At 38.3% G+C, this 26212-nt stretch overlaps 1 protein-coding gene across 2 annotated transcripts in view; it reads left to right on the top strand.

Annotated features, from left to right (window-relative positions):
• SYT1 (synaptotagmin 1) overlaps window positions 1-19626 on the top strand; it is a gene marked incomplete at its 3' end in the record, with an annotated part of 196820 nt that extends 177194 nt beyond the window's left edge. For both annotated transcript variants that reach the window (XM_084256461.1, XM_084256462.1), the window contains exons 7-8: window positions 14846-14979; window positions 19420-19626. In XM_084256461.1, the coding sequence (XP_084112587.1) occupies window positions 14846-14979; window positions 19420-19626 (341 nt within the window). The remainder of the gene's footprint in view (window positions 1-14845; window positions 14980-19419) is intronic.
• Between the last annotated feature and the right edge of the window lie 6586 nt (window positions 19627-26212).

Raw genomic sequence — 26212 nt, 5'->3', positions numbered from 1 at the left:
TAATGTCTTTTTTCTTTTTTTTAAGAAATGTTTGGGGCCTCCCTAGTGGCGCAGGGGGTTGAGCGCAGCACTGTGACACTGTCCGTGGCCTTTGCAGTGCAAGTTCGATCCCCGGCAGGCCAGGGAGATACCCACATGGGCAGACCTCTCCTGTCTCGACTGCTGCTCCCCTCAGCAGTGTATTTCAGTGTACATCTGCCTGTTCTGCTCCCCGCTCTCTCTGGTGAATCTTCTCACCCCCCACGACTCTGGCCTGTGCCCCACTTATTAAAAAAAAAAAAAAAAAGAAATGTTTGGTTTTATTTTAACATGCCCTTATAAAAGTTATACCTTTATTATGATCAAAGAAGCAGCAATAACAACATAAGCCAACATTAACCAAAAGAGGACAAGCAGGCATGATTTCCTCCTCCTCACCCAATGAGATGATATTTCATGTCAGTTTTATATCTGTTCTCATATTTTCAGGTGTGATCCTTTTTCTGTTCTCATCTCTCACCCATAATAAAATCATCCGAGGAATTAGCAGGGTGTCTGTCCTTTCAACTGTCTTCTTATATCATCTCCCAAAGTACTAGACACCTCAGCAAACCTGATTCATTATATAATTTGCCCTCCAATAACTTCCAGAATCTCCCTGGCCATGTGTTCTAACTCAGTTTTCATTTCTTCATGTTTGCAGTGACTGTCCCACAAGATTACATAGGCACCTCCCCTTTTAAACCATATACAAGTCTGTTTTTTCACAGAGAATTCTAAGTCAAAGTGATTAAGTGCCTCATATTGGTTCTATTTTCAATTTCTGTACCGTAGATGTGTCCTTATGCCTGAAATCACTTTATTCTGAATTGAGGGCAAAATCAAATTCACAGCAGTTACCACACTAAATTCTTTAGATTGGTCAGTGATGTTGAAAATCCCATTGTAAAAAAAATTTCTTTCAGTTAAACAGCTATAACTCAACATTTTTGAAAGAGAGATACACTTTGAAAGGGAAATATTTTAGCCAACAATTTCTTAGCTAAATTTTTTAGCTAAATTTAGCTTAGCCCAATACTTTTTAAGCTAAATTTTAACTCCAATCTGTAAGTGTTGACTCCTCTCCATCTAAAAGAGTTGGATAGGAACAGTTTTTCCTAAAAAGCAATACCATCATTTAATGGCATATGGCCTTTGGATCATTTGTACCATTTCTTAAAAGAGGCACTAAAAGCATAAGGGAGTAATTTCATTTAATTCACCACCCATAAATGGTTAGCTTCTCTTAGAACATGTCTGCCCTCATATTCACTTATTCAATAAAGATATTTAACTGTCCCTTTAAGATGACCTTCAGATTAAGTACAAGTTGTGAGTTGTTTGAAGTATATGTACATCCAACACTATTTGGTTAGAATTAACCCTTTTGAGGGCCTCCCCTGGTGGCGCAATGAGCGCTGTGCTGCGAAGCTGCCCGCAGCCTCTGCAGCACCAGTTCAGTCCCGGGCCACCCGGCGAGGGTCCCACATGGTGCGACAGACCTCTCCTGCCACACCCGCTGCTCCCCTCAGCAGTGTATTTCCTCACTCTGCCTGTTCTGTTCCCCGCTCTGGCTCTGGTGAATTCTCTCACCCTCCCGCACTTCTGACTGTACCCAGTGCTTGTATAAATAAATAAATAAATCTTTAAAAAAACAAAAAGAATTAACCCTTTTGAAACTAGACTTGGAACCTTAATTATCCAATCATCAACAAAATTCATAATCAGATCCCTGACTCAGCTCAACAATTCTACAAATTTGGAATACCTATTTGGAATACCTCCTCTGTGCCTAATCTTCACTCCTAAAGATGACACTGCTCAGCATTTAGCACCAAAAACCTTCCCACTCTGAAGCTAAACTGGGAAGAATGAGAACAGAGTGTTCTAACCTCATCCAGACCACAGGCATTTATTCAAGGAAAAAGAATATTTCACAGCCGCCTAAGAGATAAACTTGTTATACAAATAGGACACAACCTTCTGACAAATGATGTGGAATAATTTTTCTCCAAAAATGATTCCATAGCTTATTCCTTCTCCTCTAATAAATTATGCTCTTAACTACTAGAGACTCAATACAAATCATTAATAGTCCTATATCTGAGGATGTTTACCTGCATACCCACTCACTTCAGGAAGCTATCTAGAAAATGATAGAAAAGGAAAAAGTTACAAACCTGTAACAGCAACATCAATTGTGTCTCTTACACAAATTTCAAAAGGTTAAGTGATATATTGACTCATTACAATTATTCTAGCTGGTAAGTTTTGTCAAGTTCTATTCTATCTGGAGTAGCACCTATTAGACTATTAGCTATTAGAAGCTGAGGAAATTGATTATTGAATAAATCAGCTGTTTTCCCCATTTACCATCATTTCAGTGGATGATAGCCATCCTATGAGAATTATAAAAGGAAAAACTGCTTTAAAATGGATAGTTAAGAGTTTCCATGAGGAAGTGACATCAGGGCTGAGCTCAATTAAAGAGGCATGGAGTAGGTACACAAAGAGGAGGTTTCTAGGCATGAGGCCCCAGAGAAGGAAGAGCTGCCTGCACTCAAGGTAAAACCAAGGTGGACTGGAGTGGAGGCAGCAAGGGGGAGCACCCTGAGAAGTGAAGCTGGTGAGATAGGTAGGAAAGTCAGATCCTTCAGTGTCTAGCAGTCTAACTAAGAAATGGGCCTTAAGTTATAGCATAATTCCTGGACCGAAGCAATACAAGAAGTTAGATCATGTTTTAATCATCCCTCTTTATAAAATATATAGTCTAAAGTTTACAAATGTTGACTTAGGATGAATGTTCAAAGTGACAGGACTTCTGTGATAACTAATATTACTTAATCTCGGGCTGCTCACCTGCGAGATGGAGGGCAGAACACCCACCCATAAGGGTGGTCATGAAGTCCAAGTGAGATAAATCATCACTGTGCCTGAGAATAGTTTTGTAAAATTTGGAAAGATTATGCCGTGTTGTGCTTAAACCTAGATAGGAAGGAAACCTGAGTTTAGAGGGCCCCACTCTATTCCTCTCCTAGCTACAGCCCCAGGGAGTAAGGAGCTCACAAACCCAAGAAAACATACTCATTTGGAGTCTGCAATCAGCTCTTCATTATATAGCAGGAATGGGTACCTGAAACCCCAAAGTTCCCTGCTAAGATGATTCATCAGGTCTTTGAAGGTTTCTTCCCCAGGTACGACCACCTGAAGGCAATGTGTACTCAAAGCTAATGGGTACCCAAGGAGTTACATTTGGTTAATGAAGCTTAGACATACAGGCTGGAGCAGATCTGATATTGCAGTTTTTAAAAGTGTGTGTAGCACATAAAATGCCATTTAAGCCATCTTAAAATGTATGGACTACATATTTATGAAAATCATGTTAATGTAACCATGAAATTCCATTATACACAAGAAGACTGAAAAAGGCCAAAGAAAAAACAAGTTCAGAGAAAGACAATTGGTCTACTGTTATCTGCTCCTCTCAACATCAGTGTGAAAACTATCCAAACATAACTGTGTTTATGTCTTACAAAATTGGACATCTGTTTGTGGTGGTGAAGGGAGAAGATATGAGAGCAAATAATTTTCAGAATTAAGAAAAGGTTTGTTCTCTCTTTGCGAAACTTGTTTAGACTCCTTAAATGTAGACACTTGAAATCAAACAAGAATTTCCAACTAAGTAAAGGGTGTCTGTCTGCTCTGAAATCCTCTTACAGTTATCACTATACAAATCATTTAGCAAGAAAACATACACCATCTTAGGCTATCTTTCCTACTAGAAAAATGTGTGGGCTGATTTAAACTTAACCTGTCAGAAAACTTTTGTCTTCTCTTCCCAAATTAACTGTAAGCTCTCCAAAGAACAAACTGGGCTCTGTAGTTTTCTATATTTCTCCTCCCTTCCCCAACAGTGGCTCAACAGGTACTTATTTTTCAGATTCAGTTAGCCATTTGGCAAATATATGCTAGGTTCCTACCATGTGCCAGACCCTGTGTCAAGCATGTGGAATCAGGACTGAGCAGGATACAGGAGGAAAGAGAAACATCTAGCACATGATAGACACACTGTAAATGTCTGGCTGACTGAACCAGTGGAAGAGTCTTCCTACAGAAGTAAGGAATAATATCAAGAAAAATGGAATAACCACCTGATTTCTCTTAAACCTAAAGTCATCAAGGTGAGAAATGTTAATCTAGTAGAATGTCTGTGATTCAAGACAATGGAAAATGTGGGGAAATTAAGACCAGCCTTTGTATTTGTACCTCTCGGCCTTTTCTGGAGTCTTGTAAAGAGTTAAACCATTTTGTAGGAAGCAGATTTTCTATATAAAGATTTGATTAACTCATATCCTTACTCTCACTACTCCCAGATTTAGGCATAAAGCCTCTTAGATGTTTTTGATTCCAAAGAAATCAGAATATGTAATAACATTATTGTGAGTTTTTACTGAGATCTGAAATACAAATATGTAGTGATTGACTTTAATCACAAATTTGCTTCCTAAAAAGCAGTAAAATTACCTCAGAATCCTATTACTTCATGCCATTTTCCTATATTCAGTATAATATTGAAGCCATAGTTTATTTTTATCTTCTCCCTATAATATTGTAAGAAAACCACATTACCAAGGTAGAAGTTGATCTCTCCTGCAAAGCTACTTATCTTCTTGACATGCAGAGCAGCAGCTGATCGCAAACAGTTTTGCTGCTCTGTGAAAGAGAACCATATTTGGCCATTAATGAACCAAATGAAATCTGTCTCTGGAAGGATAAGGAAATCAACATTTAAATAAAGAAACTTAACAGCAACCAATGAGGGTGTTCAAAATTTTGTTTAAAAAAAAAAAACAATAAAACAGGACATGCATTATTAATACTGTATAATCTGAAATCAAAGGGGGAACATATATATTATCAACAACATTTTGAGTCTTAAAATCATCTCTCTTTTTCTAAAAGGGAAATTACAACTGTCTTGTTCATCCTTTCCTAGGTACACAGGCTCAACAATATCAGGGGTGCAGCGCAAGGAGAGAAACCCTCCTAAAAACATCAATGATTTTTTTTTTTTTTTAAAGATTTATTTACTTATACATACAAGAACTGGGGTACAGGCCAGAGGTGTAGGGTGTGAGAGGATTCACCAGAGACAGAGTGGGGAACAGAACAGGCAGATTGACTGAACTACACTACTGAGGGGAGCAAAGGGAGAGTCAGGAGAGGTCTGCTGCGCCATATGAGTCACCTCCCTGGCCGGGGATCGAACTTATGCTGCAGTGGCTGCAGTGAGCTTCATAGGTTGCATCTTAACCCCTTGTGCCACCAGGGAGGCCCCTGAAATTTTTTCTTAAGCAAAGGAAGATGCACCGAGATGCTTCTAGCTAAGTAAACTTGAGGGTCATTCCTTCACTCCCTGAGAAATATAACCAGAGTGTTGACAAGTCCTAAAAACAGAGCAAAATGAGGAAATGGAAAGATTCCTCTACTCCATCTGGAAACATTTCCAAATCTCTCCTTCTATTATCCTAAGACAGTCTCAGTCCATAAACTTTCTATGCTCAGATGGCAGAATGTTTAGAAGACATTATGAAGCAAGTACCTGTGAGGAATAGGAGGTTAATGAGAGTGAAACTGATTTTTGCTAGAGTGAGTGGGTGAGCCTGAGGTAACCCCACTAAAGAGGACTCACCCCAGTTCATCATGTTATGTGCAAGAGCAGTTATGTACTCACCTTGCTTGAATTGTGTACTCATTTTGACTTGCCAAGAAACTGTCTCTGTGGATAAGAATTAGCATCACTTGTCATATTACATGTGCTTAAAAATCCTAGTAATGAGGGCCTCCCCGGTGGCGCAGCGGTTGAGCACTGGGTTGCGAAGCTGCCCGCAGCCTCTGCAGCGCCGGTTCAATCCCCGGCTGCTCCCTGGCCACCGGCAGAGGGTCCCACATGGCGCGCAGACCTCTCCTGCCGCCCGCTGCTCCCCTCAGCAGTGTACTTAGGTCCTTCTGCCTGCTCTGCTCCCTGCTCTGGCTCTGGTGAATTCTCTCACCCTCCCGTGCTTCTGACTGTACCCAGTGCTTGTATAAATAAATAAATAAAATTAAAATAAATCTTAAAAAAAAAATCCTAGTAATGATACCCAGTGACAATGCTACCAGTGTTATTTCATCAAACAAAAAGGATAAATATTATCATTAAAAAAAACTTAACTAGTGACTTCTTATCTGACATAACTAAGAAATGAAGGTTCAAGTCTCCTGCTCACCAAGGAAGAGTCAAATCAAATTTGCCATTTGCAATTTTGTTTGCTTTACTGAATCATTTGACCATTTGTGTTTTTGTTATTCCGCTCATACAAACAGTTTATTCTTGGGTTTTCCACCAAACTCTTAGTAGTCATCAAAGACTCAAGCATAATCACTACTACTTCCTCTCTCATGTGTTTGCCCTTCCCAAAAGACTTTCCAAAGTACAGGAAAAAGAATATGGAATTATAGATGAAGAACTTTAGATTAAAAACTTAACCCAGGGCCTCCCCTGGTGGCGCAGCGGTTGAGCGCTGGGCTGCGAGGCTGCCCGCAGCCTCTGCAGCACCAGTTCCTTCCCCAGCCGCCTGAGGGTCCCACCAAAAAAAAAAAACAAAAAAAAACTTAACCCAAAACATTCTGATTGTGCAAACACACTAGACTCTTCCCTCTACTGATGGAAGACTTCAAACCCTCAACTGCTCTTTTACCTGCCCGTAAAGATGCCCCTTTTGTCAAATATTCCTTTACTCTACTCTTCTTTTCCAGTGTTTTTATAGGCATTCCTATGTTTTAGTCAAGTGACTGGCAGTCACACAGTGTCCATTTGGCAATATTAGAAAGAACCATTGCAATTCAGTAGCTTTCTCCACCATGAACAAAAATGCTTTCTGTTTAATTCATAATAATAGCACTTTGCATTTTTTTTGTCTCCTCAAAGCACTCTGCCACCATTAATGAACTAAATCAGCCTTTGCTATTTTATGATCTGTCTCATTAAAATGAGGTTGGTTTTCTCTGTGGCAGTCACTTATGTAATGTTGTTTTCTTCTAGCAAACACTGCACTTAACGAATGTAAATTCATATTTAAATTGTGTGCTCACATAGAAAATTTCCCCAAAATATATTTTTAATGCTGATCCTTACTATAACATTACAGGGAACATTTTAAACTATAAAGACAGATAAACTCTTCAATGCAGTCTTCTCTAAGTACTTTTAAATTATTAAAGATCCCCACAAGTAAGTGTGTTGTAAATGCCAGCGATGGAAATTGTTTGCTCTGTGAACCTTATTACTATTTAATTATTTGTATACTGTTAAATGATTAGTTTATTGATTGGCATGAGGAAAAGCTGCACTTGGCAAAGAAACTATGAATCCCAAATCTGCTGTCTCTGCTACTGCTGGGATCACTTTGGACAAATATTTTGTGGCTCATTACTAGGAACTTGATCTCAAGTGGAAAGCAAATGTCTCTCTACCACAAGTGTATGCATACCTCCAAATTTTGAAAGAGCTGGGATCCTAGAGACCCTAGGTTAAGAAACTGTAAACACCGGTTAGTTGTTTGACAGTTTCTATTTCTCCCCTCCCTTGGAAAAAACCTTTTAATTCCTGTTTGGGGAACCACCATATGTTTCTCCTCTTAGCCTTGTGCTTAAAGTTGAGCCTACCCCCAGCTTCAATGGTAGGGCTCTTGGTCCTCTTGATTGGTTTGTGGATGGATCCATGACCCAGGACAAAGTCAACGTAGCTCATCACATTGTCAGCTCCACAGGGATTACCATAGAGTAGATGTTTCACCTATGCTAGTTCCATCAGAGTGAATTCAGGACTTACCCTGGCAATTCTGATGATGGTATAAGATGATGATTTACACTTGTAGCTGGTATGGTCATTTGCATCCTTAAGAGGAAAATATAGAAAGTTTTTGAGGAATTTGAGGAGGATTCCATAGGGGAAAAAAGATATAGTCAAACCTAGAAACTTGCTGATGTTGAATCTGTATTAGATAGAGACAGACTGAATTACTATAACAAAGATATTCCAAGATACAGTGGCCCAAAAAGATTGAATTTATATTTGAAATTCTTTTTCTCCCCCATAGCCAAAGGCAGGTGGACAAAATTGGTAGGAATTTCTGGCCTGTATGGTCACTTAGAGACTCAGAATCTTCCTATTTTGTTCTGTCCCCTTAGAACACTGCCTTCAAATTACAAGGGAAAAATCAGTTCACTGCCCTCCTTCACATCCTTGTTTCAGTTGCAAGAAAAAAGAAAGGAAGAATGGCAGGCATGTGGCATAAAGCTTATTTTAAACCAAGATTTATCAATCTCAGCTCTATCAACATTTTGGGTGTGATAATTCTTTACTGCTGGGGACTGTTCTGTGTGATGTAGTATTTTTAGCAGAATTCCTGGCCTCTGCACCCTTGATACCCATAAGACAACCTCTGTTCCTCCAATTAAGGAGGAACAAAGTCAACGTAGCTCATCACATTGTCTGCTCCACAAGGATTACCATAGAGTAGATATTTCACCTATGCTAGTTCCATCAGAGTGAACTCAGGACTTACCCTGGCAATAATGTCTCTAGAAACTGCAAAATGTCTGCATGGGGCAAAGTAGACCACTGTAGAGCACCACTGCTTTAAGGATATGCTGTAGAGTTTACAAACATCACTTCTATTTATATCCAATAGTCAGAAGTCAGTTGTTACACCATACTGAGGTATAGGAAAATCTGGGAGAAATATTTCTAACTGGGCAAACTGATACTCAGGTAAAACTTTAGGACTTCTATTACTGAAAAAGAAGGGGGAAATTGAGCTTCTGGGACAACTAATAATCTTTTCTATGCAGTCCTACTTTTGGATTTTCCCATCATATAAGCCAGTAAGTTACCTTTAAATTTTACAGCATTTTAAAATGGGTTATGGTCACTTAAAATTCAGAATGCTTATTGATACAAGTATTACATTCCTCACACATCACTCTAACTTAAAATTTCGTGAATACATCCACACAATAAAACATCAAAGGAATAATACCTGAAGTTACTCAGAACTCCATACTGACTCAGAAGGGATTGAACAAAACAGCTGAAATGAGGCTATTTCTTATCAAGAGAAGCTTTTGGTTGAAATGGAAAGGCCACAGTTTCGAGGGCCCATGGTCACTGTGGTATTTAAGAAAGAAGACAGTATAATTATGCAAAATTACCAAAATGAAAACTGCAGGCAACTTGCATTATTCAGCTTTGAACTGCTGCTTTCTAGTTCTCATTGTAAATGGGACAAAAAGCCTTTAGTGGCTCCTTTATATCTCACACAAAAGGATCATTGCTTACAGCCAGCTGTTTTGCAATTATATTTCTATGAAGTTAGCATAATTTGACATTAGAACTGCCTAAGGGAAGAAGGGGGTGACAATGTTCTCGGGCATTAGAATGTGGAGCAGCAATGGAAGAAGCTCCCATGTTACAAGTGCATAGTCTTCCCAAAGTTCATCTTTTAAAAAAAAAAAGATTTATTTGTTTGTTTGTTTATTTATTTATTTATACAAGAACCGGGGTACAGGCCAGATGTGCGAGAGGGTGAGAGGATTCACCAGAGACAGAGTGGGGAACAGAACAGGCAGACTGAAGAAATACACTGCTGAGGGGAGCAGCAAGTGAGGCAGGAGAGGTCTGCTGCGCCATGTGGGAATCTCCCTGGCCGGCCAGGAATCGAACCCATGCTGCAGAGGCTGTGGACAGCCTCACAGAGCTGCGCTTAACCCGCTGAGCTGCACTCAACCCGCTGCGCCACCAGGGAGGCCCTCGCCCCAAATTTCTAACCACAAAACATTCTAACTTTTTTGGTCCATGAAGCTGGAATCATGGTACAAGAACATGCTTAAGGTGGAGGTGGAAGCTCAATAGTTCTCTGTCTGCAAGATCAGAGAAGAGCAGAGGCAGTTATGACCTTATAGTATAGCAGCACAGGGACTGTACATAAATGTTTCTGCAAAGCCTACCTATTGTGTTCCTGTAGTTAAGGAAATACCACTTCCTGAGTTTTGTGCTTAGTTTGAAAGTCTTCATTTAAGATTACTCTCTATATTGGGAGATGTACTTTACATGTTGAAACTATGCCAGTGACACCATTTTTGTTGAAAATACTGCATTCCAGTGCCAGAGTCTGTGATCAGACTTTGCTTAACAAAGGTAGCAATGATATGGAAGCCTAAGGTTGCACTGCAGATGACTGAATAAAGTAGTGTAGAGAAAAAAATCCTATTAAATGTATATGGAAAATAATATTAAATGTGATTAAATGCATAAAACACACTTTGAAATGCTGCAAGTCATCTGGAGCCAATAAAGAGAAGGGAGAAAGCAGAGGATCAGTTCCCACCAGAGAAAAAAAATGAGGAAGAGAGATTTTGGCTATCTTAGTTCAGCCTGCTAAGTGGTGGTTTAAACACTGTAAACTGAGTCTTTTTAACTTTATTTCTCATTAGGATAGTGACTGGAAGTCTGAGAGCAGGTTTCTTGATAAAGGTTCTCTTCTTGGTTTACAGTTGTCTTTTTGTATCCACATATGGAGGAAATGTCTCCAGTGTCTCTTCTTATAAATCATGTTGACACCACGTTCATGACCTAATTACTGCCCAAAGATCCTAGCGCCTCATACCATCACACTGGAGGTTAGAATTTCAACATGAATTTTGGGAGAACATATTTAGCCCATAACAAATGCCATGGCAGTTCCAGCTATGGTGGAATCAAGAACTATCTGGAGAACTTCTGGGGTTTCTTTTGATCACCACACCAAGCCTGCCCATTTCCATTCTCTCCAAAATAGTTGAAGTCCGCAAATCAACCAAGCATTTGACAATATAGTGGGTGGTAAACACAGTAGCTGGAAGAAGATAGGGACTTACATGTGCCCTCCCCTATTGTACTCCCTGACCAAAAGAAATTGATTGACTCATACCCAAGGTGTATCAGGTGAAAGACAGTAGGATGGGATGCAATGTCAGAAGGACCACATGTAGGTGACAGCTCACTCCACCTAGAGTTAAGGTGGGCTCCACCTAGAGTTAGCGGCAGGGCTAAGAATTAGCTGTTGGAACAAACCATTTGGAAAGGAAACTCCTGCCAATTAATGTGAGAGATTTTCCCCTCATAATTAATGCATGGATAGGGATAAAATATACAAAAGAGAATCACATCAGACCACATGCATTATATTCAAAAGGACCTCCTAACTGGCAGAGCTTTGGAATGCCCTCATAAGCTAGAGATGACCAGGTAATCACAAAATCAATCAAACAAGGTATATACCCTGCTCCCTGCATGGCATTTAAGATAAAAACATTCATCTGGTCACCATCCTGAAATCCTCAGCAAGCCCTTCACTTGGTGATAAGGTTCAGTAGGTGACTTAGCAAATTATATCATTGTAGCTTCAACATAGTGATTTCCTGTGTCCTGTGCCTCATTCTGGATAGGAAAAGAATAAAAGTGGAAAAGGAGGAGTTCTAAGCCTAGGTATGGGACTCAGGATCTTCCTATTTTGTTCTGTCCCCTTAGAACATTGTCTTCACATTACAAGGTAAAAACTAGTTCACTGCCCCCCTTCACATTCTTGTTTCCATTGCCATTTACCTTCACATGGTCTCTTTGCTTGGTTCTCTCTTTCAAAAGGAAGTCATCAACTAAATTCTTCATGAACTAATCAGATGCTTAAAGTAGGTATGCTGCTTTCCAGAAATAAACCTGGCACGTGGAACAATGTGGCTCACTTCTGTAGCAAATTGACTTTTTTTCTCATTTGCTAATCATGTGCACTGATCCAGCAAAGTAATATGGGGGGAGAGTCTGATACATAAATGCTAACTTTATTGTTTGTGAAACTAAAATAACAATTAATAATTATAATAATATGTACCAGGTAAACCTTGAAGCACGTTCCCCGCAGCAACTCAATTTAATTGCTCAATTCTATGAGCTTGGTATTATCATTCTCATCACGTTTACTTGAAAGAATTGTGGCAATAAGAGGTCAGATAACTTGTCCAAGACCACACAGCTCGTAGCAGAGTTAGTCTGGCTCCAGAGGCTGTATTTGAAAACACTATATTAAATTGTCTCTCTAACATATTAGAAATAGCAACAGTTCTAGAGTCAGAAGATGCTGGTTTTGTTTCTTTGGAGCGGGGGTGGGGGAGGGAGTGGGGGAGTGGAATCAGCCCTTCTGAGTCCCAGCTGGTTTTTTTTGGAGCAGGGGTGGAATCGGCCCTTCTGAGCCCCAGCTTCCTCACTAGTATTATTGCAAGAATTAAAAATTATAATATTTTTAAAATATATCTTCCATAAATTACAAATAAACATAAAGGCATATTATTACATTAAACCCCATTGTGAATCTTTGTTGAAAAATTATTCTCAGCTAACATTTCATACTTTCTCACTAATTTTACTGTACTTGCCAGAACATCTATGTATAACTATCATCTTCTGATTTGTATATCTTAACTTTTTAAATTATAAAGATAAACTTTTTGAGTTTTTTTGCTTTGAAGAAGAGAGTGGTCATTCTTAGAAGTTTGGAAAGAATATCACTTCTTTTCCAAAAGATCATTTTCTAGACTTTTTTAAATTTGACCCTCAATAGTATTGGGAAAATTGGAAAGTCACATGGGGAAAAAAAGAAAATGGGCCACTATTTTACCCCATACACAAAAATTAACTCAAGATAGATTCAAGGATTGAATGTAAGAGCTGAAATCATAAAAAAAAAAAAAATCTTGAAAGAAAATAAGTGGTAAGATTCTTGGTATCAACTTGATTTTATGGATCTGACTCCAAAAGCAAAGACAACAAAAATAAAACTAAGGGGGACAATATAAAATTAAAAAGCTTCTGCACAGCAAAAGAAAACATTAACACAATGAAAAAAAAACAATCTATGGAATGGGAGGGAAGATTTTCAAATCATGTATCTGATCAAAGGCTAGTATCTTATAGAATTCATATAACTCAATAGCAAAATGTATATATAACTTATTCAAAAATGGGTAAAAGATTTAAATAGACATTTTCCCAAAGACGTACAGCTCATCAACTGCTACAACAAAAAATTTCAACATCACCAATCACCTGGGAAAATGCAAATTAAAACCACAATGAAATATCACTTCATACCTGGTAGAATGGCTTTTATCAAAAAGACAGAGAACAATAAATATTATCCAGGAAGTGCAGAAAAGGAAGATATGGTGCACTGTTGGTAGGAATGTGGATTGGTGCATCAGTGGGAAAAATAGTAATGAGGTATACTGCCACAGGACCCAGCACATCCCCTTCCATATTGATCTAAAGAAAGTGGGATGTAGAATATGGAGAAGCAGATGAAAACCTTTTCTGGTCTGTGGTTTTTATCTTCTAAAATGATGTGGGCGTCAAACTAAATTTTGTAAAGTTTCTTCTAGCTCTACCCATTCTTAAAGGGAGGAAAGACCTTCTGGAAGACAGCAGTGGTTATTTTAAGGAAGTAAAATCATGATTGAAATGTTTTTTCTTCTTTTTGCCTTCTGATTTTGTTTCTATAATGAATATGTATTACATATGAAATAGGACAATGTTTTAGAAAAACAGGAAAGAGATTAATACTATCATTGTGGGCAGTGGGCTTAGTACCAGAAAGAAGGTTTATCATTCACCCATTAGTAGGGGGAATGGAAATGGAAATTGCTTTACTCCTCCAGTGAATTACCAATTACTCTACCTTTGCCAATGAGTCCTTGGGAAAAATCCTAAGGGAATTCTGCCACTTTTCTATGTTTCTTTTTTCTTGAGCTCTTGAAGTTCATCTCTATCTAGGAATGGATGTTCAGAAACTCTCTCTCTCTCTCTCTTTCTCTCTCTCTCTCTCTCTCTCTCTCTCTCTCTCTCTCACACACACACACACACACACACACACACACACACACACACACAGCCTCTTCTCACTTTCCATGCTTCACATCTCTTGTTACCTCCAGAGCAAAGCTTTACCTAAGTAATCTAAACATTCCTACCTTACTCACCATACTTTTTCCCAGTTTTCTCTATAGTATTTCTATTCTGCTCTTTTCTTCCAGAGCACTCTGGTCAGCTTGTAATTTCATTTCTTTACAAGCTTATTGTCTATTTACCCCCCACAAGCTGAAGTTTCATCATGAAATTAGGGGTGGCTTGTTTTGTTCACTGCTATATCCCTAAGGCCTAGCTAATACCGGTTGAGTAAATGAATAAATAAATGAATGGGTGAATGGGTCTTTGTCCTCTCTGTTAAGAGTTTTATTCCTGTGCAGTGGCATGCTGCAGTGAGTTCTTTGCCAGCTCACAATAGTCAATTGTCAAATTTTCAGGAATTTTGTAAGCCAGTTGTTAAACTGCTAGTAGCTTGATATCAGCCATGCTGAGAGTATTTATAATATGGATGTTGGCAAACGCTACCTGTTAAGACTTTTCCCCAAAGATCTGGTTTAGCACAACACTGCTCTCATCTCCTACATCCCATGATAAATACTGAGATTTCATGGCCAAAAACACACACATCAAAAAAAAAACAACAAAAAAAAAACCATGCTCCGTGAATTATTTACAAACTTTCAGTAAAAGAATGCTTAATTTTTTTAAAAAAAGTCAAATATATGCTGTGTAATTATTTTCTTATTGTGAATATTTGATGCTTTTATAAACTAAATTATAATGTAAAACATGTGTCTCTGATCTTCTGAATTTTTTGTTTCTGTTTTTCAGATCCTTATGTGAAAATTCATCTGATGCAGAATGGTAAGAGGCTGAAGAAGAAAAAGACAACGATTAAAAAGAATACACTTAACCCCTACTACAATGAGTCATTCAGCTTTGAAGTACCTTTTGAGCAAATCCAGGTAATGTTGAATATAATTTTGTTGTCCATTCAATTTCATTTTTCTTCAGACCACATAAATTATAGACTTTATAAATTATCAATATGCATTAAAATTTCCTTCATTAGAACTTCCATTCCTATTCCCAGGTACAGTCAATGCTCGAGCTACATAAAGGGAAGTGATAAAATATATAGTATAGGATGTGCTGATTCATCAGTGAAAAACAGTTGGTATTCTATTGAACAGAAATAAAGTAGGAAAAGGAAAATCAACAGAATAACTACTCTAATTCAAAAAGTGAATCCTCAAATGTAACAAAAAAAATAAGAGAAAAATGAGTTATTACTGTTTGCCTCTGGGCCACTATATGTAAAATAAATAGTTAAAAATATAAAAATAAAATTTTGGTTGATGCTAAATATACAGCATCTTTAATCATTTATCATTACAAGATTACTAGCAGTGGAAAGATTAGGTTAAGTTGTATTTTTAATTGTTCAAATTCAAGTTCTTGTTTCTGGGTGGGAATATATGGGTGTTTTTTATGATGGAACTTTGATTTGCTAGATAATTATTTTTATAATAGTAAGAATTCCATTAAAAGGTTTTGTCATTAACATATTCAAGGTAAGATGCTATGTGTATCCACAATGATACCTATGCCCTTAGTATTTAGTGATATTTTTAAAAACATATTTAGGTTTTCTCACCTCACATCCATAGTGAGACTACTGGAGTCCAAATTTCACATCCAATAGTTATGTGCTACTTCTTGCTATCTCTAATAGGTATCACACATTTATTCCATGAAGAAAATTAATATATAGTTATATTTATTATATATTTACTTTCTACCTCAACCCAATTTAAGCACTTTCCATGCATTTAATCCTTACATTTACTCCTTACAGGACCCATCAAAGAGGGGCCTTTATTATCCTAGTCTTACATATAAAGAAAGTGAGGCTTAGAATGTCCTCACATATAAAATATGAACAACAGAACTCATGTTAAAGTAAGACTATACAGGGCCTCCCCAGTGGTGTAGAGGTTGAGCGTTGGGCTGCGAAGCTGCCCGCAGCCTCTGCAGTGCCAGTTCGATCCTCAGCCGCAGGGCAAGGGTCCCACACGGTGTGCAGACCTCTCCTGCCATGCCCGCTGCTCCCCTCAGCAGTGTACTTCGTTGGTCTGCCTGTTCTGTTCCCCGCTCTGTCTCTGGTGAATTCTCTCACCCTCCCGCACTTCTGACTATACCCAGTGCTTGTATAAATAAATAAATAAATCTTAAAAAAAAGAAAAAGGAAAAAAAAAGTAAGACTATACAGATAAGAAAAACCATTTAGAATGAACAAAGCACATCAGACTTAGCAAATGCTCAGTAAATAGTTTCCATCATTATTATTACTCGCATGCTAATGTCTCTTTTCAAACTAACATTGTAATAGAAAATGAATCTGACAATAAGATTAAAATAACATATAAGTCAGCACTGTTCACTAGAATTCTGAGAGGATAAGAATGACTATGTTTTGTCATCTGTACTGTCTAATATGGTGGCCACCAACTACAGGTGGGCAATAAGCACTTATTCACTGTTGTGATCAAGGAACTTTAATTTTAATTAATTTAAATTTAAACAACTACATATGGCTAGTAGCTACTGCATTGTGTAAGGAAGTTTTAAATGAGACAAAATCACCAATAACCCCAGCATCTTCACATTTATATTACCTTTCTCATATATTTTCACATGGCAGGAAATTGTACATACTTATTTTCTTTCAACATCTATTATATGAGCAAATGACATTGCAGAGGACACTGATTCCCTGTCTCTGATAACTAGTTCACTAGCCTGAACCAATGAGCTTACTGCCTTAGACCCCCTGGCAAAATCCTAAGACATCCAATTTTCTCCAACAATTTATTTTGCTATATTTGTTCAGTGAACTCTTGTGAATTCTAAGACCTTATTCCTATGGAAACTAACACCTTTGGGCGTTTTATTTTTTAATTCCACAAAACACTATAAGACAGGACATTGAGATGAAAAATCCTATTGTTAAACCTTCTCCTTTGAGCTAAAATTCTGTATCTTGTATTAAACCATCCTTTTTCAACTATAAATTGCAACAAATGCATATATATGTTAAAATGCATATATATATATGTATATATATATATGAATACACACTCACACACACACATTAAAATCAAGATACATGCTGGGTGTCTGGGCCAGCATTTTAAAGTACACAACATTTCGTCAGGACAGAAAGAAACTGGACTTGATAGAGTACATTAGGCCTGAAAATAACGGTGATGTCTTTTACTGCATCCTTCTTTCTCTGCTCCTTGAATCATTTCTGTCTCTTTTTACTCTTCCAGGAAGCTACTTCCTAGTCTTTGCATTTCCCCAAAGAAAATAATTGAGCATTTCAAAGGCTAAAATAGGGCATTAGGTTTCCTTTACCCTGAAGTAATGAAGGTATCTGTCTTTCTCTGTCTCTATCTTTGAAATACATTGTAAGAAAAGCAAAATATGTTGATTTCCAGAAACACATGAAGATGTTACATCCCGCCAGTATGTATATATAAACTTTATGCAGGAAAATTAATGCAAGGCCGTCCATCATAAGAATATTTTGTTTTGAGTGCTATTAATCAGTGCCTTCAATATGGAATATCAAAATTCACTTACTGCAACCTCAAAAACCCTTATTACCTTTATGCACGATGGCCCTAGACCCTCTGCCACCCCTTTCCCTGCAATATGATTGCATTCTGATGCATTTTCTCATTTTCTTGGGGAAAATTCTCAGAGTCAAGTTGATTTTGTTCTTGTTTCCAAATACCACCCAATGGCTAGATAAGTCCATTGACAATGGAATCAATCCAAGACTACACAAGAAAAGGGGGAAGCTTGTTTCCTTGTTGCCAGTGTCCTGCATTTTACAGCTATGTTCAACTTTCAGAAATGATCATTTTCTCTGGTCTGAAGCTGTACATCAGTGCCATCTCTCAGTACCTTGGTCCAATAATACAGCCTTCAGAGCACAGTCCACTAAAGGATATCACTCAGCTCTCTCTTCTTCCTGCCCTGGCTTTCAAAATTGTGCTTTCTGCTTCTTTTAACTAGTCACCAATGTTATGCTTTCCACTTTGTTCTAAACTCTTTATCTTTACACTCAGTTTCTAAATCAGAGCCAATGCATATTTTGACAAAGCAAATTCACTACTTAGGAAGCAGAACTAAATTGCACTTTTAAAAGTGTTTCTTTCATATAATAATTTGTTTGTTTCAATTAATTCAAATAGTTCAAAAAGGGAAGTTATTAAATTAACCTTTACAACCTAACAGATCGTGAAAGTCAATTGTATATGATCTAAAATGTCATTTCCTTTGAAATGGAATGCCAGATAATCAGAAGTTGCTCAATAAATGTTTATCGAGAGAATTATGAATGAGAAAAAATATCTTCATTACTACTTTTTATAGACTTTCACTATTGTCACTTTTCATATTCTCAATAATTATGAGATTAGCTAAAATTCTGTTAGTTTTATATACAATGCTGGCTGATCTCCCCTGAAATGGGATTGCAGCCCATGGCTGTTTGAGGGATTGTAACCAAAAAAAGAATGATGTGGGGCCTCCCCGGTGGCCAGCAGTTGAGCGCTGGGTTGAGAAGCTGCCCACAGCCTCTGCAGCACCGGTTCAATCCCCGGCCACCAGCGAGGGTCCCACATGGCACGACAGACCTCTCCTGCTGCCCGCTGCTTCCCTCAGCAGTGTATCATCAGTCTGCCTGTTCTGTTCCCTGTTCTGTCTCTGGTGAATTCTCTCACCCTCCTGCGCTTCTGACTGTACCCAGTGCTTGTATAAATAAATAAATAAATAAATAAATAAATAAATAAATAAATAAATAAATAAATAAATAAATAATTTTTTTTAAGAAGAATGATGTGAATGTCAATGCCATAAATTATGAAGATGAGACAATTGAACCAAATGGATTTAGAGTGAAATTAAGTCGACATGGGCAGCATGGGAAAGTGGCTTACATTACAGACTCTGAAAACCAAACCACTAACATTCCATATATGACCTCAGTCAGGTTACGTAGCTTCTTTGAGCTTCCACATCTTATATAAAGGCAACAATGACAGGATTGATCACCAGAAGTAAACCAAGTGGTTCATGTAAATGACTTTAGGACAGTGTCACGTATGTTTTTTTAAAAAATAACATTTATTGAATACTTTGAAAATGATGACGCATTAAAGGCAAAATAGGAATTGGGCTCATGTTTTCACGTTCAACTCATTTTCAGGCTTCTCCTGATGTCTAGAGGTTGGTCCTTTGTCCTTCCAATTGCTTCGTTCTCAAGGAAGCTTCCTAATAGGGCTTTGTTTCTAGAACTGGAATATTAATGTTTGCTGTGTATCCTCTTTCAGAAAGTGCAAGTGGTGGTAACTGTTTTGGACTATGACAAGATTGGCAAGAACGATGCAATCGGCAAAGTCTTTGTGGGCTACAATAGCACCGGGGCGGAGCTTCGACATTGGTCAGACATGCTGGCCAATCCCAGGCGACCCATTGCCCAGTGGCACACCCTCCAGGTGGAGGAGGAAGTTGACGCCATGCTGGCAGTTAAGAAGTAAAGACATGAAGAAGCCTTTCTGCATTTGCCCACATAGTGCTCTTTAGCCAGTATCTGTAAATACCTCAGTAATATGGGTCCTTTCGTTTTCCCAGCCATGCGTTCCTAACACAATTCAGTGGTACTTCAAATCCTATTTTAATTTGCACAAATTTAAACGTAGAGAGTTCCTAAGCCCTTCATCATACCACTGCCCTCCAAATCTACTCTTCTTTTAAGCAATATGATGTGTAGATAGAGCATGACTGAAATTATTTATTGTATCACACCGTTGTATATACCAGTATGCTAAAGATTTATTTCTAGTTTGTGTATTTGTATGTTGTAAGCGTTTCCTAATCTGTGTATATCTAGATGTTTTTAATAAGATGTTCTATTTTAAACTATGTAAATGACTGAAATATAGGAGAGCTGATAATATATTATATGGTAAATATAGTATCGTCTGCATTCCAGCAAAAATATCAACTTGTAAGGCACTAGTACAGTGAAACTGACATCTTAAAGGACAACTTAAATCTGAGCTTTCTATTGATCATTTGAGTACCAAGATACACCTACAACACATATTGGTAGGTGAATCCAATTTTGTAGAATTTCCTCACAGGCAAATTAGCATGATCTAAACAGCATCCAGGCTGACCTCCAGGAAGCATAGCCACAAACCAGAATAGCATCTGTCTGTACATAACTACAAAGCTAAAATCAGGGCTTCACTCTGACATTTGAGGAAGCATCTGAACAGGAGTCAATGATTTCATATTACAGCATAGAATAACAACACAATGGTGTCGTGTGTGTGCGCGTGTGTGTGTCCCTATATGTGTGCGCATGTGCATTGTTTGGGGTTGGGGTGGGTGAGAAGAAGTTGAGGGGGGGGAAGTCAGCATTTCTGAAATATTGCCTGACTATATAAAAAGAAAAAAGTAGCTCTCTGTTGTCACCTTGATACAAAATGTGCATCCTGTGAATTCTGTTCCAGATTTCACATCTATGATAATTCCAAAATGTTTGCACATTAGACTTTGTAACAAATATTTTATTATATGAAACCAGATTAGAAGGAATGCAGAATATTTTTAACACAGCAATCTGTGCTTATTACACAAAATCACTTTGTGGTAAACAGACAGTATTGTAATCCCATCAAAAGATGAAAAAAATAAACAATTAGCCATAGTTCTGAATGCACTTCAATTAAGCCAAAACAAACAGCTAGTGATCTTTTTATATGCTCTTTTTACTTAAATAAGTTTTAATTTGTCCTTTAAAAAAAAGGTGAAACAAAACCAAGAACAAGTTCTAGAAAACTGAAGCAACCTCTTATGTATACTAGATGCTTGATTTAGAAAGAGTTTTTCAATGTTTTCAATGTTATTATGTAGTAAATGGCACTATTATGAAGCTACTAGTCATTCCATAAGAGTCTTAAAGAACTGCTCTATGTAACACTGTGACTGCCGTGTGTGCTTAGACACTTAGTTTCCTCAGTGGATAGCACTCAATTTATTCTGTAGTGATATTGTAACAATACTGCCATTCCCTTCTACTGCACTGCCCAAGGTGTGTGTAGCACAAACAGTTCTCCTTACAAAGGACCAATTCAGAACTGAAAAGCTATGCATAGGACAAGAAAGATACATAGAATGGGGTGGAACACAGCATTTTGTCAAACACTGTGCAATATTCCATATTTTCCCCCACCATGGTAGACAACCACTTCGTGGGAGGGCAGCCTATTATCTCACACTGCATCTAGTCTTTTCTCCCATCACTTCTGTGACCCATTTGAACTCCTAGGCCACAGAGAGTAGTGATGTTCTAAAGTGAAAGTTTATCTTCACAATACCAAACGAAATAGAGGAAAACTGAGCATCATCCTCATGTTCAGACTTTAGGACACCATGCCATGTTTTTTAAAAACTCAGTGAGAATTGAAAAGGGCTGATAGTGGGCTTCAAGCATCGGGTTGACTGTTTCCTGAGAAAACTAGAATTCTCGTCATTATTTCTTCCTCATCAAAAAAGAGGCAAGCCCTTTGACCGTTCAGCCCAGTCATAGCAAACTCTTTAGAACTGGGACAGACACAAAGGACGAAAGAAGAATAACATCTCCCTCTTCTGTAGATGGTCCATATGTTTTTAAAAACATAGAAAATAGAAAATGCACTAGTGACGATGTGAGCTTAAATATCAGTTTGAACAGAAGAATGAAATGAGCGTCTTTCCAATTTAACATACCAAATCTGACCAAAGAGAGGGAGTTGACTGGCAATTGAAAATTCCTTAAATACTCAAAACTGACATTTAATTTCACTATATTCAGCTTTAAGTCGTTCATGCTGAAACAACACTTTAAACAAGCAGGTTCAAGCTACCGAATACACATTATTTCTCGCATTAAAGTACTACTAATGCATCCTCTTGCAACACTGCCAGACATGGGATTGTCACCATAGAATTAGCTGGTACTATGCCATCTTTCAAGTCTGTGACTGAACCTGCTTTAAGATCAAGATTCATCCTCAGATAAGCCACATGTACCTTTCTGACAAAGCTGTGTAAGTATTAGAATCTGATGCTCTAGAAAGATCCTAGTTGCCTTTGTGTATATTTACTGCCTGCTTGAGTGTTTCTATGTGTGGGTTTTCTCTGTATCTTGTAGAAATGTTGGGGTGTTTTCTTCTGCCATATGGCTCGTGGCCCGCGAGCCAACTACTTTAGCTGTATTTTACCTTCATTTTTGATGAGGTGGTTTAAATTTTGTTTCACTTAGTGTAGTGAATTTCACAGTAGTTTTCTGATTGTTGTTAAAAATGACTTATCATATTACACAGATATTCAATAAAAATGTTTTATTTCCTGTTGATGTTGCTGCCTTTCCATTCTTTTTCTTACCTGAAGCTGATGATAAGTCAATGTGCTATTGACTTTGGGGGCCTACTGGAAGCAGGGGTAGCTTAACAAAACCATGGACTGAATGCCAATCGCTGAGCCACATCTGTGAATACAGAATGGTTGAAGGGACAACAATGCCAAGAGAGTATCTGGCCATCACTCTCCAGTGTTCATGGGCAATGCCATCCTCACCATGTGTTTTCTGTTCCTGTTTATGATCGATTTATCTGACACACTTTCAGGTTTCTATTTTGCCCAGAATGTGCCCTGTAGGGTTTTCACTCCAGAGTCTAAGTCACATAGCTTTTCATAATGTGAGTAATAACAAGATTTTTTAACCCATTTTCAGTGAGTACTATGATACCTTAACTGCCCACTGCAAATACTAGCTGAAACAAACATATTTTCTTACTAAATTCAACATTTATCAGGTGCCTAAGATGTACTGTGTTTCACTGGTAACTGGGATACAACAAGTGATATAATAAGGTACACCGAGCCACAAGGAACTCACACACTCAGACAAGTAAATGTACTATCATAATATTCTATGAATATTATGATGCACCTTGAATCCCTGAGAACTTTTGCAAAACCTATCACAGCAGACACCACAATATGTCACTCTGACCCCCACTTCAGCATCAGCATCGAGGCACTTAACCTGCAGTTGCTAGAAGCCTCGCTTGCTGAAAGTTCACAACTGTGTCCCTCTACCTGAGGAAGCTGCCTCCTAAGATCATCATCCTCCATGGGGGCAGCCTACATTCCTTGGGCCAAAAAGGCTCTCTCCAAAGCACTATCTCAGTTTCATAGCCCCAAGGGTTAGCTGAGTATGCTTGTATAGTCAACATCTCCCTCTGCCCAATAGGTTTTCCTCACTCTTTTACAGGTATCATTCTCAAGAGCATTCCCCAATAAAACCTCTTTATCTCAGAATCTGTATCCCAGGGATCCTAGCCTATAATATATACCTGCCTCCAAATAAATAGTAAAGAAATATGGGAACATGGGTGGAAAATGAGCAGGCAATTATCCAACATTGGGTATCCTAGTCCAGTAGGCAACTGTAAAGCTACATTGTTTAAGCTTTTCTAGAAACAATCACAAGGTCCTAAAGGAATTGACAGAAGTTATCAAGTCAGTGAGTGGGCAAAACTGCAGCAAAATCAATCTCACTTGACAAGGCTTAAAGATCTGCAATGACTAGCTTCGTCTCTATCATACTCCCTTCAGCCAGCTTTTATTTAGCACTGTCAAATAAGGGAAAAGACCACTTAATTAGTCTACACTCTGAGGAAGCAATTGGCAATTCAAAAAATGAGTTGAGAAAAGTCAAATTTAAGGCCCACTAGTGTTAGAGGCCCCACAAAAATCAGCATCATAAATACACTTTCGATAGAGAACATTTTCTTAAGCAGCTCTTACAATTAAATACAAAACTATTTAAAGAATATTTCTTAAGTGAATTATCAAAAAATCACCTCATCCTTTTTACTATGTCTGTTTTCTCAAAGGGCTAATAGGTCTAAGACACATACACTGAAGATAATTTATTAAGTGTTTTAGTTAGGAAACCAATACCTTGCCAGGTATATCAAAGAAATAATTTAATACAGGAAATGGCCAACAGAAAAGATGGAGACAACAGAGGCAGTGGATAATCCAGAGATCAGTAGTACTATCATTTATAATTGCATGATAGGGCTGCCCTAACAAAATTCCACAGACTAGGCAGCTTAAACAACAGAAATCCATTTTCTCACAGTTCTGGAGGCCCAAAGTTTGAGATTACAGCGTTGGCTGGATCAGTCTCTTGTGAGGTCTTTTCCCTTGGCTTGCAGATGCCTATTTTTTCTTCACAGGGTCTTTCCTCCATGTGCGTCTATATCCTAACCTCCTGTTCTTATAAAGACATGAGTCATCTTGGATTAGGGCCTACCCTAATTTTAATTTACTTACCTCCTAAAGGTACCTATTTCCAAATAAAGTCATATTCCGAGATATGAGAGTTAGGATTTCAATAGATGAATTTGAAGGGTAGGAGGAGAACAGAATTCATCCCATAAAACCAACCTGGGATACAAAATGTAAAAGATAGTGTTGATTTAGCCCAGAACTGTAGAAGAGGGACTGGAACCTCTGGAAGGTACCACGGGGCTCCATTTTTCTGTACACCAAAGGATCTCAGTTGTGAGATTCCTGAGAGGGAGGTTCCACGTAGAGGCTCTGGAATTAGAAGATCCTGTTCCACTGACGCTTACTACGGCTAGAGGAAAGCAATAGAAGCTGGAAGCAGGAAGAGAATCCTTCTCCTCTCCTACTACCTTCAAATTCATTCAGTGCCTCCCACTGGCAGAACTTAAATCAAAGACAACCAGTAAGGGAATCTAGGAAATAGTCTGTTGGGTCTTAGAGCCCACCCCCTAGTACATAGCAGACACAGAAAGGAGAGAATTGGGGTGGTGAGCAAGCATGTATTGACCACATTAGTTGCCTTAGTCCACTCAATCCATACACATTATGGTGTAAGCAACAGATCTTTATTTCTCACTGGAGTGGAGAAAAGTGGGAAGCACACGATCAAAGCACCAGGTGATTCTAAGTCTGGCAGAGGATTTCTTTTTCCTGTGTCTTCACCTGGTGGGAGAGCTAGAATAATATCGAGCCAGTTTTGTCAGGGCACTAACCCCATTCATGAGGATGCACCCTCATGACCTAATGACCCCCACCCAAAAGTCCCGACCCCTGATACAAACACAATGGGGGTTGGAATTTCAAGGCACAAATTTTGAAGAGACACACTCAGGCGATAACATGAAGAAACCTTTTAGTTACTGCATAGAATTTCTAAATGCTCTTGGTTCTTCCTCAGAGGAATGAGGTTTCCCTATCTGAGCCACACGGCTCATCCCACACCTGATGCATAGAAATTACATCCTTATTCTATTTATGCAGAGAATTTACTATTAAAGATTTGAAAATTCCAACCAAGATTTGCAGTTACCTGCTCCCTGTGATACATCTTTATTACATATGCATAAATCTCTTTGATGTTTAGCAGCCTATCTAAGCTGCACACAAATCCTTACCATAAAACAGTCAGATGGTGACTTTGCAATAAGAAGATAAAAAAGCAGGCAAATAAAAATGAGAAATAGGCAAATACTAAATATATAAAGAGAATTTCCAAACCATACAGACTAATAATTATGCAGGAAGAACCTTCAAGAAGGAGCAGTAATAAAAACCTATGCAAACCTGCTAATGGTTTGCGTGATCAAAGATCCGCGGCTAGCTGTACATTACCTGCATTTTAAAATCTGCATTTCAGTCATATTGATTTCTTCACAATCCCTCAACAACACACATGCCCAAAAATCCCCCCACACTCAGGCTTCTCTGACAGTATCTATCCCGCCAGCAGAGTCTGACTCTCTTGACTCTGGTGTTACTCACTGTTCATCTTCACATTTCAGGCGGCACGGTTAAAGGTCAAAAACATAGAGGAAGCATTGGCCAAGAGCCCGAGAAGAGAAAATTTTAAGGAAGAGAATACCCAGAAAGAAGGAGAAATATTTCAGAGGTCATGCCTGCCACTCCACTACCTTTATGGCAAATCCCTCTGAGCTCTGAGAAGTTTACCAGGTCCCTCCCTGTCCTCTCAGGATCACAGGGGCCACTGAGAGC

The sequence above is a fragment of the Talpa europaea genome (genome assembly GCF_964194135.1).
Source record: "Talpa europaea genome assembly, chromosome: 15".
NCBI lineage: Eukaryota > Metazoa > Chordata > Mammalia > Eulipotyphla > Talpidae > Talpa > Talpa europaea.
The sequence above is the reverse complement of the archived record's forward strand: the minus strand, read 5'-3'. Positions and strand labels throughout refer to the sequence as shown.